We start from the raw sequence: 20,075 nt of genomic DNA on the forward strand, positions 1-20,075 counted from the left end.
TACATTTTTACCAGTACAAGGTAAAATAGCTAACTAGTGCCATCTTGTGATTTTTTTTCTCTCAAAACTTCTACTTCAAACTTCAGTGAAAATTGCCATCTGAGGTTTTCAGTATTAATTTTATGGTACGCATAAACAATTTCATAGATGATTAGAAGCTCAGGAATGCTCATCTAAAGCAATAAAAATGAAAACCTCGCTCAAAAGAACAAGCAACAAGAAATATGAGGTGGATAACAGAGATCTTAAAATAGAGGAAGCTAAAGATGTTGGCAAACTAGTCCATAGAAAAAAAGGGGGTCTTCATCACTCTATATAGGTTCATTTTGCTTTACATCCCTTACGTAGACATTTTTGTATATTGGTAAAACATGTTGAACATATCATGTTCTTTTCTATATCAACAGAAGGAGAAGCCTACTTTACCACCAAGTTGCAGGACTACACTGCAGTTGAGAAGGATGAGGTTGTCCTAATGTGCGAAATGAGCAAATCATCTGCTCAGGTGAAATGGTTCAAAGACGGCAATGAGATCACTCCCTCTAAGAATGTCCTCATCAAGGCTGATGGAAAGAAACGTATCCTGATAGTAAAGAAGGCAGAGAAGGCCAACATTGGTGATTACGCTTGTGACTGTGGCTCTGACAAAACAACAGCCAAGCTTAACATTGAAGGTATGTATCTTTTTAATGTATTTTTTTAAATTCATCCATATAAAGATTGATAGATTTTAATTAAAATGAACTACTATAACCCAGTCTCTACCCCTCTCCTGTTCTCTGCAGAACGTGATATTAAGATTACCCGTCCACTGTACAGTGTGGAGGTCACAGAGACAGAGACTGCTCGCTTTGAGACAGAAATCTCTGAGGAGGATGTTCATGGAAACTGGAAACTCAAAGGAGATGCCCTGCACCAGTCTGCTGTAAGGGTTTCCTGCAATGCATGTTGTTGTACAATTCTTTTTTAAATATCATTTACATATTATTTTGATATTTTTAACAATAAATTAAATGTTTGTTCCACTCAGGACTGTGAAATTAAGGAGGAAGGCACCAAGCACATGCTTATCCTTTACAATGTCCGCATGGATATGGCTGGTGGTGTAGATTTTAGTGCTGCTAATGCTAAATCAAGTGCTCAGCTAAGAGTTAAAGGTAAGAATCCTCTTAAGTGTGCAAAAAAATAAGCATTTGGCCAACATTATACTCTGTAACTATTGGTTTTAAATTCTTTATGACTTGTGTTAGGCTTGTGTTAGATTATTTATTCACAACAAAAATAACATGTTTTAGCAACCTTTTTTTTTTACATTGGGGAACAAACCAGCCTACATTCTTGTTTTACTAAAAAAGAAAAGGTTGAGTGACAGTAACAGATAACTTATTGGAGATAAGTCAGCAGCCAACAAAACTATTTTAGAAGCCCCATTCCTTATCAGGAGTGGGTGGGGGTGATTGGCAGAGCCGAAACATGCCTCCTAGTTTATCGGACCACAGGCAGTGCAAGGAATCTCAATATGTTAATGATGCAGAGCCCTGTGTGATAAACTGGAAAACTGAATAGTACTTCAAGCTTGCAAATTGTAGCTTAGTGACATATCAAAATGACAACTTGTAGTAGTAGGATTGTTTCTTGGCATTATTAAGGATGGCCTTTTCTTCCTGTCAAGCACGCACAATTGGCCTTCTGCGACCTCTTCGGGATGTCACTGTCACTGCTGGAGAGACTGCCACCTTTGACTGTGAGCTCTCATATGAAGATATTCCTGTTGAATGGTTTATTGGATCAACAAAGATGGAGCCAAGTGATAGGGTAAGATTATTTTCTTTAGATTTCAGCAATTTAGTCTTTAATCGTTAATTGGACCATTTTCAATGTAGCTTTATCCAATTAAAAACTTTCAAGATTTTATTGTGATTCCAGCTGAAGTTATGTCATAATTATACTAGTCTAAAACCATATACATTATATACTAACTGTAGTATATAGTAATATAACTATATACACAAATAGTATGTATATATTGTATATGGTTTTAGACTAGTATAATTATGACATAACTATATACACTATATAATACTATAATATAACTATATACACAAATAGTATGTATATATTGTTGTTTTAGGCCGGTGACAATTCCAAGTGAAAAGTCTTTACATAAATATGTTCTGCATATAAGGACTTCCAGCAGTACTTGCTGGTTTCGAGATAACACTGGGCCATTTTGCCCTGCAGGCGCCCTTATGGTTATTTTTAACTGCTTCAAGAGTGTTGTTGAAGTGCTGGTATAGTGAACTTCATAATCCTTTAGACTAAAGGGGAGGTTACCTTTCCTCCGTATGACGTCATACGGAGGAGATTCAAGATCAGCCCGTCTGAGCTTTCATTTTCTCAAAGGCAGAGAAAGATAGCCAAAGCTCGGTTTACACCGATTGAAATGTCTAGCCACTGGGGGACCATATACAGGCTAGGGGAACTCATATTAATGTTAAAAAACCTCAGAAAGTGAAAATTTCATGTCAGGGGACCTTTAACTCTTTCCTCCCCAGCGGTTTTAAGAAGTTGCCAGCCAGCGCCAGCATTTTTTATCATTTTCACAAAACGTTCATGGGCCCCAGAATATTTTTTTTATATGAATATCTGAACATGCAATATATCAAAAGAAAGAACAGAGCCTCTGCTTTATAAAACAACCTTTTAGTCTATCTTCATGCATTCTTTTTTATCAGCACTTGAATGTGGGTAAGTTTAATTGTCAGATTAGCTGAGAAAATCTAATTTTTGTCAAAGACCGGATCGAATTCAGAATGATGATCAAAACATAGATGGAGTAGACCGCTTCCATCAATATGGAGTCCTATATATGGAGTCCCTTAAGGGACATAAAGAAAAAAGGAAGAAAGGTGATGGATAAAAATATTCGTCAATGCTTTTGCGTTCTCTCGCAAATATTTTGCCTTACTCAGCGAATGCAAAGTTTCTCAGGGAACGTAAAATATTTGCGTGAGAACACAAAAGCATTGACTTTCTATTTCCTCCCATCTCATATTTTTTTCCACCACCATGTCCCTTTAGGGGCTCTGTACCTATCTCTTCATTGGTCAACATTTCAATCTGTAACGTTAGGCAGTTTTGATTTATATGTTGTTTAACGTTTGATGATCGCGTTATTTTACATGTGCATACGCAATGCTTCTTTTGCTTGTTTCTGCTTCTTCTTCGCCCCTAGTTTTGATCCAGAGATTCTGTACTCTTTCAGAAGATGCGTAATAGCTTCCCCTACCATATAACAGTGAAATCATGGATTGCCGTAACATTCCGTCAATGGCGGGGAAGCGTTGTGTCATAAATGACTGAAAATTCTGTCAATGGCGGGGATAGAGTTAATATTTGCTTTTGAAATGTTGTTGCAAAAATGGGAAAAGAGCAATTGATAAACCCACTCAACAACTATGCCACATTGGTGTGTGCAGGTGGTCACGAGAGTAGAAGGAAGACTGCATTCCCTGACTCTGAGAGATGTCAAGATGACAGAGGCTGGGGAAGTGAAACTGACTGCAAAGGACTTTGTTACCCAGGCCAAACTCACTGTGAACGGTAAATTAAATAAATAAATAATTAAACAAAATATACCAATAACATTTGTATTTTAGTATAATTTAGATACTATTATAGTTTTTTATTATTATTTTGAATTAGTTTTTATTTTAATATTTTTCATTTTAATTGTAAAGTTTTAATAATTTTGTTGTGTTTTGTCATTTTTATTCTGTATAAAACTATATAAAAATATACATATAATATGAGTGTGACGAGACCCTTATCTCACGAGAGGAGACACGATATTGGGTTCACAAGAATGAGACGAGACGAGATTTTTGCACAGTATTTTATAGAAATTCTCAATGACAAAATTCATGACTGGAAAAATTGTCTGCAGGAGCATTTTGAAATGTTTTAACTAATAATCTTGTAATGAATGTAATTTCAATTCTACTTTATGAGTATGATAATATTATCAAATATACAACAATATACAAGCATTGTAAAAGGTTTTGCCACAAACTCAACTGACTGGCTTTTCTCCTGTATGATTTCACACAAGTCTCTTCAGACCTTACTGTACATGATTTATGAGCTTCCAGAACTTCTGATTGAGGCTGTGTGTGACCTCCTAATTGAACTCCCTTCCACAAATTGAACATAGAGATAAAATCAGTATAAATAACAAAAATAAATACCAGTTTTTTCTTAGTCTTTTTAATTGCAAACAATAAGTGTAAGTATATCAAAGAACCATAATCAAAGTAGTCTCTCAGTATTCAAAGTACAAACAGAGACCAAAACAGATACCAGAGCCACAACTACAACCACAGTCCAGAGGTAGGCTATTGTATGCAGCATAATTTGCGAACATCAGTTTTATTTTCACTTTTGGATTCGCAATCGCACGTACTCTGTGTACTCTGTATTCGTAACTCTGTGGTGCTGAGCGCGCATTTTACAAGACAAGATTTTTTTTACAGTCTATGCATTTATCAGACGCTTAGGCTTGTGCAACAAATCCTCCGCCATCATCACGCAATCAGTGATCCTGCTGCACTGTGTGCAACTGCAACTCGTCCTGGATGAGGAGAGCAGACGTTTACAATAGATTACAATGGTTTTTGTTTTTATGAAAACAGCAAAACGACAGTGGAGGCATATTCTATGCTAAATCTAATTTCACCCTCACGCTCCGTCATGACGATTTCGCGAGACAGCTTTTCACGAGACAGCGTTTCACTCGACGAGAAATCTCATCATATTTTAGTCTCGCGAGATCTCTTGGCACGAGATCTCGTCACACCCCTAATATATAAATATAAATCTATATCGTTTGTATTAATTTTTATTTCTATTTCCATTATTATTTTAGAGAATGAGAAATGCTGCCTTGGCAACTAGCTCAAATAAAATAAGATGTTTTTTAATGGTTTTAGCTAACTGTAAAATGCACCTGTGCAAACCTGTAATGTTTGTATTCCTATATACATGAATTTTAGAGGTTGTTTTTTGCAGTAGTTGTCAAGAGGGGCATAAATAGAGGTTGCTTAGAGTTTCACGTTACCACATTACATATCACAGAGCCACCAGTTGAGTTCACCAAGCCCTTGGAGGACCAGACTGTTGAGGAGGAAGCCACTGCCATTCTGGAGTGTGAACTGTCCAGGGAGAAGGCTGATGTGAAGTGGTTCAAAGACGGACAGGAAATTCGTAAAACCAAGAAGTATGAGATGGTGGCTGAGGGACGCATAAGGAGGCTGATTATCAAGGACTGTAGCCTTGATGAATCCAAGACATATACTTGTGATGCAAAGGAGTTCAAGACGTCTGCTTTCTTAAATGTTGAACGTAAGTTTTCAGAAAAAAATCTGACATGCAGAAACTTGAATAAAGCCAACTATTGTAAAGAAATAAAATAAACAACACAGTGCATATAATGAATATGTTTATCTATTTTCAGCTCCATTTGTTGAATTCGCTAAGCCTCTTCACGATGTTGAGGTTAAGGAGAAGGAATCTGCTAAGTTTGAATGCGAAGTGTCCCGTGAAAGTGCCAAGGTATTTTTTTAACAAAAAATCTGTAGACTGGGCCCAAAAGTCTGGGACTACTAGTGAAACTGTGTCTGGTTAACTTTTCCATATTTAATACAATTGTTTTAATTACAAATTATATTATTAGCATAGCAATTTGAGTGAGAACTTTAATTGAAAAATTCGGAAAAGTTTTAGTTTTGCAATTTTACTTTAACAACATGCACAGATGCTGAGAGTATATTTATTCAATATTGTGTGTTGCACAGGTCCGCTGGTTCAAAGATGGCGCTGAGATCAGGAAAGGCAAAAAGTATGAGATTATTGCCAAGGGATTACAGCGTATTCTCATCATCAGTAAGGCCATGTTTGATGATGAGGCAGAATATGAATGTGACGCAAGAACATCCAAATCCTCTGGAATGCTAACAGTTGTCGGTGAGTTTTATTTCAGTCATTATTCTACAATCAATCAATTCTACAAACACTCAATCACAATACAGACATTAATAACAATTCCTTTTGCCTTGCAGAGGAGGAAGCTAGATTTACAAAGAACCTATCCAATGTTGAGGGCACAGAAACCGACAGCATTAAGATGATTTGTGAGGTCTCTAAACCCAGTTCAGAGGTTACATGGTACAAGGGTGACCAGGAGATCCCTGAGGGTGGTAGATATGAACATGTTGCAGATGGGAGAAAGAGAATTCTCATCATACAGGACCTCCGTATGGATGATGCTGGAGAGTACCACTGCAAACTGCCTGCTTCAGAAACAAAAGCAACTCTAAAGATCAGTGGTACGTTTTAAGCTTCGATTATTTCAAACTCACTGTTATAATAAAAGATCCTGCAAGCTCAAGGTTCCCATGGTCAGGAAAACCTAGAAAAGTAGGGAATTTTTAAACTGTGATTTCCAGGCCTTGAAAAGACACAGAAATGTATATAATGAATATATGTTTTTATGCTAAGCTATAGAATATTTTCTATGCTTTTTGTGAGTTCACTCTGTTTAAAATTATTTTTCAAATCCATATCCAGTAATCTCAAATGACTGGAAAAGTCAAAGTTTACTAATTAAAAGGTGTGGAAATCCTGATGCATTTAATAATCTCACTGATAATTTAATTAGGCATTGATTTACTTGAAATTGTCTCCCTGTATTGCTTTAGAATTGGCAGCTGAATTCATTGCTAGGCCCCAAAACCAAGAGGCCATTGAAGGTGAAAAGGCTGAGTTTGTTTGCTCAGTGTCTAAGGAAAATTATGAAGTTAAATGGTTCAAAGGAGACAAAGAACTTACAACTGATGACAAGTATGAAATTGTCATTGATGGCAAGAGGAGGGCGCTCATTGTCAAAAACTGTGAGCTAAAAGATGACGGTGCATTCACTGCCCACATTGGCTCTGTAAAGGCTTCAGCAGACTTGTTGGTGATTGGTAAGTTTTTATTTTTTAGTATATTTTTCTGTAATGTGTTTTTGTAAAAGAGGTCCAAATGTTCAACTTTTAATTATCATATTAAATTGGACTAAAACTGGTACTTTTGCTTGTCTCCTTAGAAAAACTGAGGATAATCACTCCCCTCAAGGATGCCCAAGTAAAGGAAGGACAAGAGATTGTTCTTAACTGTGAGGTGAACTCAGAGGGAGCTAAAGCCAAATGGCTGAAGAACAGTGAGACAATGTTTGAGAGTAGCAAGTTTGTTATGGTTCAGAGAGACACTGTGTTCTCTCTGAGAATCAAAGCTGCAGAAAAGACAGATGAAGCCAGTTACACCATTACACTGACAAACCAGCGCGGAGAACAGGCCAAGTGTTCTGCTAACATCAACGTACTAGGTGTGCCATTATTAAATGTCTACCTTTTATACCATGTGTATTTTGACTGCAGTATATGCAAAATGTTTATACTTGTTTTTTTTTGCATTCACAGAGGAAGCCATCAAGATCATTGAGCCACTAGAGGACTGTGAAATAGAGGAAAAGAAGACCATTACTTTCACTTGCAAAGTGAATAGACCAAATGTGACAGTCCAGTGGATGAAGGCCGGTCAAGAGATCACTTTCAGCAAGCGTATTCTGTATCGTGTTGACAAGGACAAGCACACTCTGACCATTAAGGACTGCAGCCTTGCAGATGAAGGTGAATACACTGTAGTTGCTGGCTCTGATAAGTCCACAGGAGAACTGGTCATCAGTGAGGCGCCCACTGATTTCGCTTCTCAGCTCAGAGACCAAACCATCACAGAGTTTGAGGATGCTGAGTTCACTTGCAAATTGTCAAAGGAAAAAGCCCATGTTAAATGGTCCAGGAACGGACGTGAAATCAGAGAAGGACCCAGGTTAGGTTTGAACCATGAAACTATGAAAAAGTACTTTGTGATAATGTGAAAACTTTAGCTAATATCATGATTTTTCTTAGATATCATATGGAGAAAGATGGAAAAGAATGCAAGCTTGTAGTCAAAGAGTGCAGACCAGATGATGAATGTGAATATGCCTGTGGAGTGGAAGATAAAAGATCAAGGGCACGTCTCTTTGTTGAAGGTAATTTTTTTTCACAGCTAATTTCTGGTATCCATGTTCGTATTACGCAACGATTTGATGTGCTCATGGCATCTTTCTTTTCTTTCATCAACAGAGATTCCAGTGGAAATCGTCAGACCACCCACAGATGTATTTGAGCCCCCAGGATCCGATATTGTGTTTGAGGCTGAACTAAATAAAGACAGAGTTGAGGTCAGATGGATGAGGAACAACATGGTCATTGTCCAGGGTGACAAATACCAGATGATTAGTGAGGGCAAAGTTCATAGACTTCAGGTCTGTGAGATCAGACCCCGTGATCAGGGAGAATACAGAATAGTTGCCAAGGAGAAGGATGCCAGAGCCAAGCTTGAGCTTGCAGGTAGGAAGTGTGAGTGTTAATGCAATTTGGTTTTTCATAAAAGGGAACATATTTTTTAATGTCCTGTACTTTTCCTTACAGCTATTCCAAAGATCAAGACCACGGATCAGAACCTTGTAACAGATGCTGGAAAGCCATTTGTGATGACGGTTCCCTACGATGCTTATCCTCGTGCTGAGGCAGAATGGTTTTACAATGACATCAGCCTACCAGGGCAAAACATTGACACATCTAATGAACGAACTGAGTATAGGCTCAAGGACCCAAAGAAGTCAGACCAGGGTCGTTACAAGATTGTCATAAAGAATAAACATGGAACAGGAGAGGCGTTTATTAATCTGGATGTAATTGGTGAGTAGGAAATTCAATTAGATGATGTACAGACAATTTTAAATGTTGTAGATGTCTAATAAAAGTGTTGTTTGTAGATGTTCCGGGACCTGTGAAGAACCTGCATGTTGTTGACACTGCTGATGGTGAGGTCAGCCTTGCTTGGGAGGAACCGGAAAGTGATGGCGGAAGCAAGATCTTGGCTTATGTGGTTGAGAGACGAGATGTCAAACGCAAGACCTGGACAATGGCCACGGACCGTGCTGACATTCCAGAGTATTGTGTTGGTGGATTGCAGAGGGACAACATGTATTTCTTCCGTGTATGTGCTCGCAATAGAGTTGGGAATGGAGAGACCGTTACCACAGACGAGGCAGTTCAAGCCAAAAACAAATTTGGTGAGCTATGCTTTAGTTTATTTCTTCATTTGCTTTTTAAGTCTGTTATGCACCACTGTTTACAACAACAAACTGTGTTAATATACACTCACAGTGTGTATTAATAACACAGAAAAATCATGCTCCTAACCTTATCTCCATGCCGAAATCTCAGATGACCAGATAATGATTCATCTTTTTATAAATCGTTGAAATATTGGTGTCCGGGATGCTGTCAGCCTTGAGACTGTAGTGTACACTGTGAGTTTTTAAAATCTTAGCTTAAATGTGTGATATGAATAAAAGGTGCTCACGAATGGCTGTTGAAATGATATTTTCAATTGAACTGAGTAGAAGCTTGGACCCAGAAACAGTACATCCTTACATAACGACTTAACAAGCGGATTGTGTGGTAAGAGTTGAGACTGTAACAACTAATCAAAGATTTTCTTTAAAATATTTTTATTCATTCTTCTGCTTCTAACAGATGTGCCTGATGCACCTCAAAAGGTTATGGTTGGAGTTGTCAATAGGTTAGGTGCCACTGTGTCTTGGGAACCACCACTCTTTGATGGAGGATCTGAGATCACATCTTATATCATTGAACTCCGTGACAGAACCTCTCTAAAATGGGAGCCTGCTATGGTGGTCAAAGCTGAGGATCGCACAGCCACACTCAGTGATGTTGTTGAAAACAAGGAGTACATCTTCAGGGTCAGAGCTGAGAACAAAGCTGGAATTGGCCAGCCAAGCGCTGCCACAGATCCGGTGAAGATTATGGATCCCATTGGTTCGTAGGGTTTATATTTTTTTTCATTATGTCTTGAGTTGTTGCAAAACCCAGAGTCAAACTTTCAATTTTGTTTCCTATCACAGAGAGGCCAAGTCCACCTCTGAACTTCAACTACACAAATCAGACCAAAGACTCAGTGCAGCTGTCATGGGAAACGCCCATCAGCAATGGAGGCAGCATGATTACAGGCTACATCATTGAGAAGTGTGAAGATGGCACTGACAAGTGGCTGAGATGTAACGCTAGACTTTGCCCTGACCTTTACTACAGGGTATGTCATCTTGACTCATTTTGAATTTAACAAGACTAATTTATTATCTTATTAAAGGATTATTTTGTTTTATAATGTGTTAATTTGTGTGTCTAATATCCTATATTAAGGTTTCTGGTCTGAAGTTTGGTCAGAAATATCACTACAGAGTTTGTGCAGAAAATGCTGCCGGGGTGTCTGATCCAGCTGATGCAATTGGGCCACTTTTAGCCGATGACCCTCATGGTAAACTATTTCAACTTTAGCCATATCCCCTAAAACACAGATGAAATACACACACATTATTTTAACTGCTTTTTCATTTTATGTTTCCGTCCTTAGTGGGTCCCACCATAGACCTCAGTGGTTTTAAAAATGGTCTGGAGGTCATTGTCCCCAATGCTCTTACCATCCGAGTTCCCATTACGGGATATCCTATGCCTAAACCCAAGTGGACATTTGATGACAAAGAGCTCACCACAGGTGACCGTGTTTCCATGGTCACAAAGCCTACATTCACCGAACTGGTTGTTGCGCCAAGTGTGCGTCCAGACAAGGGAACATATACCTTACAACTGGAGAATGATGTGACAACCATATCTGGAGAGATCGAAGTCAATGTTATTGGTATGCAAATTTTCATTTTAATATCTTGTTTTTGGTTTTGCACAACAATTTATGTACAATCCTATTTTTACATCTTTCAGCATGTCCAAGTGCACCCAAAGACTTCAAAGTTGCAGAGGTGACCAGACATCATGTGCATCTAATGTGGGAAGCACCAGAGTATGATGGAGGCAGCCCTGTAAGTGGGTACAATATTGAGAAAAGAGAGGTTTCCCGCAAGACCTGGGTCAAGGTGAGGTGTTTTTAACAGTTACTTGTTAACACTATTTGTACACTCAGTGAAACATTTAGGTTCTAACAACATCTACACTTCAGGTGATGTCAGGCGTACAGGACCTTGAGTACACTGTCACAGATGTCATTGAGGGCAAAGAGTACTTGTTCAGTGTTATTGCTTGCAACAAATGTGGACCAGGAGAGCCAGCATACATTGATGAACCTGTGAATGTGTCCTCCCCAGCCAGTAAGTCTTAACACACAGGCATAATGTTTTTATAATACTTAATATCATTCTGTGTTGACAATATCATTCCATTAGTTTGAGGGTTATGAAATAAAGAACAGTACGACAGTGTATGAATCTTGTTTGAAATACAGCTGTGCCTGATCCTCCTGAAAACCTGAAATGGAGGGACAAATCAGCAAAGAGCATCTTTCTGCTTTGGGAAACTCCCAGATATGATGGTGGTGCTGCTGTTAAGGGCTACATTGTTGATAAATGTCAGCGTGGCACTGACAAATGGGAAGCCTGTGGAGATCCCATACCTGAGCTTAAGTGAGTAATGATTCTTCACGAGCATCCCCGTAGTGGAATATACTGTAACTAAATCATATAATTGTTTTTTATAATTATTCAGATACATCTGTAATCTGTCTCATTACACATATCCCAGGTTCCAGGTGACTGGTCTTATTGAAGGTCAATGGTATGCCTATCGCGTGAGAGCGGTGAACAGACTTGGAGCCAGCCGACCATGCAAGGCTACAGACGAGATCCTTGCTGTGGATCCTAAAGGTTAGTGATCAAGATTCACTGATAAAATAGTTAAATAGTAGTTAGAATCCGCTATATTCACATTTTTATTTTATTACAGAGCCACCAGAGATCCAGCTGGATGCGAAGCTTCTTGCAGGCTTGACTGCCAGGGCTGGAACTAAGATTGACCTGCCTGCTGATGTGCTTGGCAAGCCAGAGCCAAGAGTAAAATGGACAAAGGCTGACCTTGTCCTGAAACCAGAGGATAGGATAAGCATTGACACAAAACCTGGCCATTCAACACTTTCCATTGCAAACACAACCAGATCTGACACAGCGACCTATATCATTGAGGCTGTCAATACAAGTGGCCGTGCCACTGCAACGGTTGATGTCAACATTCTTGGTAGGGTGTTGCTTTACATAATCTGTAATTTCAGCATAATGCAATAGAAAAAAATTGGTAGTAATTGTATTTATTAATTTCTTTTCATCGTGTTAAAAAACAGACAAACCTGGTCCTCCGGCTGCTTTTGATATCTCTGAAATCACCAATGAATCCTGCTGTCTGGCCTGGAATGCCCCCAGAGATGATGGTGGCTCTCCAATAACCAATTACATTGTTGAGATGAGACCCACAGATAAAGAAGAGTGGCAGAAACTGTCTGCTACAATAAAACAAACTGCTTTCAAAGCTTGCAAACTGGTATCTATGAAGGAATATGTCTTCAGGGTGTCTGCTGAGAACCAATATGGCATTGGGACTCCTGCAGAGCATGTGCCTATCGTTGCAAAGTATTCATTTGGTAAGTGTACATGTCACTATATTATACATTTTCACATAAGTTTCTTTATCTCACCTTATTTACTAAATTAATTATCTTTGTCACTCAGATACTCCTGGGGAACCAACCAGGGTTCAGCCTTCTGATATCACAAAGGATGCTGTAACTCTAACTTGGTATGAGCCTGATGAAGATGGTGGAAGCCCCATCACTGGTTACTGGGTTGAGAGGTTTGATCCTGAGACTGACAAATGGATCAGGTGTAACAAGCTTCCAATTAAGGACACAACATACAGGTAGGATAATTGTTTTCATTGTGTCTGCATTTAAAAGGTAAAGGAAGGGTAAAAGAAATTCTCAAAATAAGGTTACCTTTTAAGGGTGAAAGGTTTGCCAACAAAGAAGAAGTACAGGTTCCGTGTTTTGGCTGAGAATCTTGCTGGACCAGGAAAGCCAAGTGCTGAGACTGACCCAGTTTTGATTAAAGATCCAATTGGTAAGTTATAGTTTTATTTTCCAACGTTGAGGCAATTAAATAATTAAAATTTAAAGTCATGAATTTCAAATGTTGTTGTTTTAGATCCTCCTTGGGCTCCTGGGAAACCATTCATCAAAGACATTGCCAAGACTTCAGCACACCTGCAGTGGACCAGGCCTGAGCATGATGGCGGTGCTAAGATTGAGTCCTACATAATTGAGCTTCAAAAGAGTGGAACTGAGGAATGGGTTCGTGTAGCTGAGGATGTACCAACAACCGAGCATTTATTGAAGGGTCTGATGGAGAAGCAAGAGTATTCATTTAGAATCAAGGCCATCAATATTGCTGGAGAGAGTGAACCCAGTGATCCAAGTGACCCTGTTGTATGCAAAGAGAGACTTTGTAAGTGTTGACAGACAGTTTGAAAACTGATTTGTCTAAACATTATGGTCATTATAGTCAACAATTATATATCAAGATCATATCATATCAGGAATATATCTAGATATCAGTATCTAGATATATCAATAAGCATGACATTTAATTGTATTTTTGGACTGCGTAACAAAGTATTGACCAAGTTACATGCTCATTAAAAATCCAATATCAGAATTTAGTCATATTCTAATTATGTATAAATATGTATATGTCAATGCCATAACTTGAGTTGATTTAAAATGCACAGCAGCACTGTGCACAGTACGAGTTGAAGCATGTAAATATGTTTTTCTAAATAATGACCAGAATATTAATCGTAAACCTGATCAATGTCCATTGTCAATGTAAATATTATTGTTTATATAAAGATATAAAAGTCTAATTGCATTGAACCAAGTTTTCAAACCCCAGTTTTCAAATGATGCATTCTCTTATTTTTATATTCAACTGCAATGATGATAATAATATTATTTTTGTCATTCTAATTTGACCAGATCCTCCAAATGCCCCACGTTGGCTTGAGGTGGTTAACATTACTAAAATCAACTGTGACCTGAAGTGGACTGAACCAGATAGTGATGGTGGCTCTCCGATCACCAACTATGTTGTTGAGAAGAGAGACGTCAGACGCAGGGCCTGGCAGGCCGTGGACACCACAGTAAAAGATACCAAGTATACTGTCACTCCACTTAATGAAGGCTCTCTCTATGTGTTCCGTGTTGCTGCTGAGAATGCAGTTGGAGTAAGCGAGTTCAGTGAACTAGAGGACTCTGTTTTGGCCAAGGATACTTTCAGTAAGTTGAACTACATGTCATATATAATATGTTTTAATATAATAATATATACATTATACAATATATACATACACATATATATATATATATATACACACATATTATTATTATTTTTTTTAATGTGTCATTTATGTCCTCTCTAGCAACCCCTGGACCACCCTACGCGTTGACTGTTGTAGAGGTGTCCAAGAGACATGTTGACCTGAAATGGGAGCCACCCAACAGTGATGGTGGAAGACCCATCACCAAGTATGGACAAATTTTACATTGGTTTTGTTAAATGCAAACAAAATTATGTGTTTGCACGTGGTGTTCAAAGCAAAACAATTGTCTCATGAATCGTTCTTTTAATAGGTATGTTATTGAGAGGAAAGAGAAGTTAGGCACACGCTGGGTAAAGTCTGGAAAGACATCTGACCCTGAATGCAAGTACAGGGTGACTGATGTTGATGAGGGCAGTGAGGTGCAGTTCCAGGTCCGTGCTGAGAATGAAGCTGGAGTTGGCCACCCGAGTGAACCTACTGTTTTCATGGTCATTGAGGATCCCATAAGTATGTTTAGTTAATGCATAATTACATAGCATGCTCAAGTAGTGATAGATGATTATGTACACCACATAATATGTATTGATTTATGTGTTGTTGTTTTTTAGGTCCACCTTCTCCCCCAATTGAAGTCCAGATTGTTGATGCCAGCAGAGAGCACATCAACATTACATGGAAAGCTCCAGAAAAGAATGGAGGAAGTCCAGTCACAGGCTACCATGTTGAGCTGTCTGAAGCTGGAACTGAGAAGTGGATGAGGATTAATGCCCGTCCTGTCAAAGAGCTTAGGTTTAAGGCTGAGGAAGGCATCATTCCTGAGAAAAAATATGTTTTGAGAGTTCGGGCTATCAATGCTATTGGAGTCAGTGATCCCTCTAAAATTTCAGATGGTGTCTTTGCCAAAGACCCTGACAGTAAGGACTATTAAATTATTAACTGTGAATGAAAGTGTGTGTGTGGGGTACTTATTTTTTTCCCCCACTGGTCTGATACTGGTATTTAATACATTTTTCAATATTTTAAAGGTGCACCAACCATGGATCTCGAGACTCAAGATATTGTAGTTGTTGAGGGTGAGAAGATGAATATAAAAATCCCATACAGAGCAATTCCGAAACCATCAATGGTCTGGAAAAAGGGTGACACTGAATTAAAGACTGAAGACAGACTGACATTGACATGTGAACTTAATCGTGTTCACCTGGAGCTTCTCAAGTGTAAACATGAAGATGCTGGCGTGTACACTGTTACTCTCGTGAATGGTCTGGGTTCAGTAACTGGCACAATCAACGTAAACGTAATCGGTAAGAAACTGTGTAACTATATAAATTGGGTTTAACTGATTCACACTTATCATACTTCTGCTTAAAAATAAAGCTTAATGGCTCATTATATTTTTCATTAAAAGGCCTGCCTGGACAATGTAAGGACATCTCTCCGAGTGAGGTCACCAAGAACTCTTGCAAAATCTCCTGGGAACCTCCAGAGAGTGATGGTGGTAGCCCAATCTTGCACTATGTTCTAGAGCGTAGGGAAGCTCAGAAGAAGACATTTTTGCCTGTGATGTCGGGTGACAATGTTTTAAGCTTTCTGGTCAAAGATCTTATGCTCAATGGTGAATATTACTTCAGAGTCAAGGCTGTTAACAAAATTGGGTGTGGCGAGTTTCTTGAACTCCGCAATCCTGTTTTAACAGAAGAACAAAAACGTAAGTATACATTTTATTTTTATTAATTTTTATTTTATGTACACTCTCTCTCTGGTCATGTTTGTCGTTCTTTTTTCTATTATCATTATTATTACTATTATTATTATATTACAGAACATCCAGACCCACCAATTGAGGTTGAGGGACACAATCCCACCTCAAATTCAATTACTGTTACTTGGATGGCACCACCATATGATGGTGGATGCCCAATCACAGGGTACATTCTTGAGAAGATTGAAAAAGATGGTGACAGATTTGAGAGATGCGTTCCAAATCTGGTACCTGGTTTCTCCTACACTGTCACTGGCTTGACAGAAGGAAAAGAATACCAGTTCCGTGTCCGTGCAGAGAACATTGCAGGAGCAAGTGACCCATCTCGCAGTACACCACTGATTAAGGCTGCTGATCCTGTTGGTATGTTAAAAACAAATCAAAATCTGTTACACCTCTACTTTGAGTATAAAAACTTTTTTTTATGTCAAATAAAACATTAAATGTCAATTTTAAAAAAATCTTTATTACATTTTCTGCTTCAGAACCACCAAAGGTATCACTTCATGCCCGTATTGCATCTGGCCTCAGTATCAAAAAGGGAGAGGAGATTAGATTGGATGCTTACATATCTGGATCTCCCTACCCAACTGTAACATGGCTCAGAAATGATGAGAATGTCAAGCAGCCGCCAGCTAAGAAGAAACCAGAAATTGTGAAGAAGAAAAAGAAGAAGTCTGTGCAGCCTGAACCTGAAGAAGAATTCCATCCACCACTTTTAGATCGCCTGTCATTTGACCAGACCAAAAGCAGTGAGACTGCTCTGATGGTGCGTGATGCCATCAGATCTGACCATGGAAATTTCACTATTAGAGTTGAGAATACCCATGGTTTTGCAACAGCATCTTGTGACGTCAATGTTCTTGGTATGTTATTTTTGAAACTACTATGGGTATCTCCTTAAGCATTTAACAACAAAAATGATGTATTAACATTTCTGCCTTTTATAACTTACAGATAAGCCTGGCCCCCCTGTAAACTTTAGGTTTGATGAGATCAGGAACATCTCTGTTGTTTGCACTTGGGATGCACCTCTTGATGATGGCGGCAGTGAGATCATCAACTACATACTGGAAAAGAAAGACAACACAACAGATGAAATTGGTTGGGTAACTGTGACCTCGACTCACAAGGGATACAGTTACCCTGTGACCAAGCTTATTGAAGGAAAGGAGTACATCTTCAGAGTCACAGCTGAAAACAAGTTTGGCTGTGGACATCCATGCTACTCTGAACCACTTATTGCGAAGAATCAATTTGGTAAAGTTATATTTTAGCTATACTTTGAACAGTAGTTGGCTTATATTATAGTTTATTTGAGTTTTTTCATTATTGTTTTTCAGAACCACCTGATGCTCCCAACATGCCAAGAATTGGAGAGGTCACCTCCAGCACAGTTGCCCTCAGCTGGCATGAGCCAAAGGACAATGGTAGCCCTGTCTTGGGCTATTGGGTTGAGAGACGTGAAGTCAACAGCAAATATTGGATCAGAGTAAACGCCAATCTTCTTAGTGCACTGACAGTTAAGGTTGAGGGTCTTATGGAAGGCCTTGTTTACGTCTTTAGGGTCTGTGCCGAAAATCTTGCTGGCCCAGGAGAATTCAGTGTACCAACTGACCCTCAAACTGCAATGGATGCAATCTGTAAGTGTAGCAAATGAAAACTAAACATTAAAAGTATGGCTGTCAATTGATTTAAATATTTAATTGTAATTAGTTTAATATTCTTTGCATTATCAACACATTTATTCCCTTTGTTTTAAGCTGTAATTATTTGTTTTGGTAGTTTGTATAGATGATATTAACTGTGTAAATTTATGCAACAGTGGGCTTTACTCAAAAAATAGCAGATTCTTTGTCAACCTGCATTGAAACTCATGATTTATACTAAATGGATTTAAATGATGAAAATTTAACTATTTTTGCAGTGCCACCTGGTCCACCTGTACCAAAAATTGTTGATGTCACAAATACTACTATTGATATCAGTTGGATACCTCCCTTGTACAACGGTGGTGGAGAAATCCTTGGATATCATATTGAGCGCTGTCTGGTTGGAGAGAAGGATTGGGTCCGCTGCACTGAGTTTAGATGCAAAGACCGCAAGTACACCGTGACTGGACTGACTGAAGGAGCTGATTATTACCTTCGTGTGTATGCTGTAAATGATGCAGGACATGGAGCCCCAGGCATGACTGAACCTGTTCAGGCCAAAGAACCTGAAGGTATGTCGAAAAACTTACGGAAAACTTGACATTTTCTACAAATAGAGTGCAAAGAGGATCTGAAGTTCTAAAAAATCTTTTTCAAGCAGTCAACCTAAATTAAGCTGTTACTCAAGATTATTTAACACACATTTGAGCGATTATAATCAAATATTTAAATCTGCATTGATTTAACAGAGTCACCAGGGGTTGAGTTTGATATCTCTGTAAGGAATGGAGTCATCATTAGAGCTGGAGAAACATTGCGTCTCCCTGCTGTTGTTACTGGGCGACCTGTACCAGAAGTTAAGTGGACAAAGGATGATGCAGAGCCAGACAAGGAGCATGTAGTTATTGAGACAGAAGTAAAGAACAGCACTTTAAGCATCAAAAATGCTTTGAGAACTGACCATGGCATATACCAGATCACAGGCACCAACCCCAGTGGAACCAAGTCTGCCTCTGTTAAGGTGGATGTGATGGGTAAGTACAAATTTTTTTTTTTTAAGTTTCAGAAAATTGTTTAATTTTTTCATTCTGAAATGTGGGATATGTTCTGTGTGTGTGTGTGTGTGTGTTTGGACACAAGATGTTCCCGGACCAGTGGTGGATCTTAAGACAGTTCATGTGAGCAAGAAGATGATTTCATTCACCTGGTCAGATCCTCTGGATAATGGTGGAAGTGACATAATGGGCTATGTTGTTGAGAGAAAGGATGCCAAAATGCACATTTACAGACAACCCCTGGAAGTCGCCAGTTGCAAATGTGACATTGTTGGTCTGCTTGTTGGAGAAGAATACATGTTCCGTGTAGTTGCAAGGAACAAGTATGGCCTTGGGGCTCCTGTTGACCTTGGACCTGTTTTAGCAGTGGATCCCAAAGGTAAATACAACTGAATATATAGTGAATTTATATCTTGTATATGAAAATATATTTGAACATATTTTTATATTTTTGACTTTATGAACTTTTGACTTTCTTGAAATTTTAGGAGTTCCATCTGCCCCAGAGAAATTGCACTATACGGAAAGGACCAATAACACTATTACTTTGACTTGGGAACCTCCTCGTAGTGATGGCGGTTCTCCAATCCGAGGCTACTATATTGAAAAGATGAGACAAGACAGCAATGAATTTGATGTTGCCAACCGTCAACTCTGCAAAGACCTCACCATCACTCTGGAAAATTTGTCTGAGAACATGATGTACGACTTCAGAGTGAAAGCTGTCAATGAGGTTGGTGATGGAGAACCATCCAAACCAATCAGTGTCAATATTCAGGATGACGAACGTATGTATCACTCCTTATAATATAAATCATTGACCAATTCTGAACGCATGTAGTTGTAGTTTGCTAATAAAAACCATGCCTTAACATTTTCATTGATTTTTTTCCTCTATTTTAGATTCACCAACTGTTAAGTGGTTGAAATTCTTTAAAAATGATGCCATTATTGTCAAGAAAGGAGCAGCTATTGAAATTCCTGCTGACATTTTTGGCCTACCCTTGCCTACATTTGAGTGGACAAAGAATGGAGTAGTTATTGACCAACCCACTGAGACAATGATGTTGGAATCAGAGGAGATTAACAGACAAACTATCAACACCAAAATTGGTATTCCTGAAACTGTAAGACAAGACACAGGCATATACAAGTTAACTGCCACAAATACCCGTGGAGTAGGTCAACGCACAATCCGTGTGGATATCTTGGGTAAGCCTTT

At 38.7% G+C, this 20,075-nt stretch overlaps 1 protein-coding gene across 1 annotated transcript in view; it reads left to right on the forward strand.

The window, feature by feature from the left end:
• The window catches only part of LOC130100290 (titin-like), a 118,718-nt gene that overhangs the window by 33,389 nt on the left and 65,254 nt on the right, over nucleotides 1–20,075 (forward strand). Inside the window, exons 49-92 of the mRNA XM_056265676.1 lie at nucleotides 408–674; nucleotides 786–925; nucleotides 1,031–1,157; nucleotides 1,673–1,815; nucleotides 3,480–3,603; nucleotides 5,134–5,400; nucleotides 5,513–5,610; nucleotides 5,853–6,021; nucleotides 6,117–6,383; nucleotides 6,756–7,022; nucleotides 7,145–7,423; nucleotides 7,518–7,926; nucleotides 8,007–8,131; nucleotides 8,226–8,492; nucleotides 8,574–8,843; nucleotides 8,921–9,220; nucleotides 9,687–9,989; nucleotides 10,076–10,263; nucleotides 10,374–10,488; nucleotides 10,585–10,869; nucleotides 10,950–11,101; nucleotides 11,185–11,332; nucleotides 11,467–11,644; nucleotides 11,763–11,884; nucleotides 11,964–12,251; nucleotides 12,355–12,651; nucleotides 12,740–12,926; nucleotides 13,011–13,126; nucleotides 13,211–13,510; nucleotides 14,041–14,340; nucleotides 14,484–14,589; nucleotides 14,695–14,891; nucleotides 14,993–15,298; nucleotides 15,410–15,688; nucleotides 15,793–16,092; nucleotides 16,207–16,509; nucleotides 16,632–17,012; nucleotides 17,104–17,406; nucleotides 17,490–17,789; nucleotides 18,074–18,370; nucleotides 18,548–18,832; nucleotides 18,939–19,232; nucleotides 19,342–19,641; nucleotides 19,757–20,065. Coding sequence (XP_056121651.1) covers nucleotides 408–674; nucleotides 786–925; nucleotides 1,031–1,157; nucleotides 1,673–1,815; nucleotides 3,480–3,603; nucleotides 5,134–5,400; nucleotides 5,513–5,610; nucleotides 5,853–6,021; nucleotides 6,117–6,383; nucleotides 6,756–7,022; nucleotides 7,145–7,423; nucleotides 7,518–7,926; nucleotides 8,007–8,131; nucleotides 8,226–8,492; nucleotides 8,574–8,843; nucleotides 8,921–9,220; nucleotides 9,687–9,989; nucleotides 10,076–10,263; nucleotides 10,374–10,488; nucleotides 10,585–10,869; nucleotides 10,950–11,101; nucleotides 11,185–11,332; nucleotides 11,467–11,644; nucleotides 11,763–11,884; nucleotides 11,964–12,251; nucleotides 12,355–12,651; nucleotides 12,740–12,926; nucleotides 13,011–13,126; nucleotides 13,211–13,510; nucleotides 14,041–14,340; nucleotides 14,484–14,589; nucleotides 14,695–14,891; nucleotides 14,993–15,298; nucleotides 15,410–15,688; nucleotides 15,793–16,092; nucleotides 16,207–16,509; nucleotides 16,632–17,012; nucleotides 17,104–17,406; nucleotides 17,490–17,789; nucleotides 18,074–18,370; nucleotides 18,548–18,832; nucleotides 18,939–19,232; nucleotides 19,342–19,641; nucleotides 19,757–20,065 — 10,458 coding nt within the window. The remainder of the gene's footprint in view (nucleotides 1–407; nucleotides 675–785; nucleotides 926–1,030; nucleotides 1,158–1,672; nucleotides 1,816–3,479; nucleotides 3,604–5,133; nucleotides 5,401–5,512; nucleotides 5,611–5,852; nucleotides 6,022–6,116; nucleotides 6,384–6,755; nucleotides 7,023–7,144; nucleotides 7,424–7,517; nucleotides 7,927–8,006; nucleotides 8,132–8,225; nucleotides 8,493–8,573; nucleotides 8,844–8,920; nucleotides 9,221–9,686; nucleotides 9,990–10,075; nucleotides 10,264–10,373; nucleotides 10,489–10,584; nucleotides 10,870–10,949; nucleotides 11,102–11,184; nucleotides 11,333–11,466; nucleotides 11,645–11,762; nucleotides 11,885–11,963; nucleotides 12,252–12,354; nucleotides 12,652–12,739; nucleotides 12,927–13,010; nucleotides 13,127–13,210; nucleotides 13,511–14,040; nucleotides 14,341–14,483; nucleotides 14,590–14,694; nucleotides 14,892–14,992; nucleotides 15,299–15,409; nucleotides 15,689–15,792; nucleotides 16,093–16,206; nucleotides 16,510–16,631; nucleotides 17,013–17,103; nucleotides 17,407–17,489; nucleotides 17,790–18,073; nucleotides 18,371–18,547; nucleotides 18,833–18,938; nucleotides 19,233–19,341; nucleotides 19,642–19,756; nucleotides 20,066–20,075) is intronic.

The sequence above is a fragment of the Rhinichthys klamathensis genome, unplaced genomic scaffold (assembly GCF_029890125.1).
Source record: "Rhinichthys klamathensis goyatoka isolate OS25496 unplaced genomic scaffold, OSU_Roscu_1.1 h1tg000237l_1, whole genome shotgun sequence".
Lineage (NCBI taxonomy): Eukaryota > Metazoa > Chordata > Actinopteri > Cypriniformes > Leuciscidae > Rhinichthys > Rhinichthys klamathensis.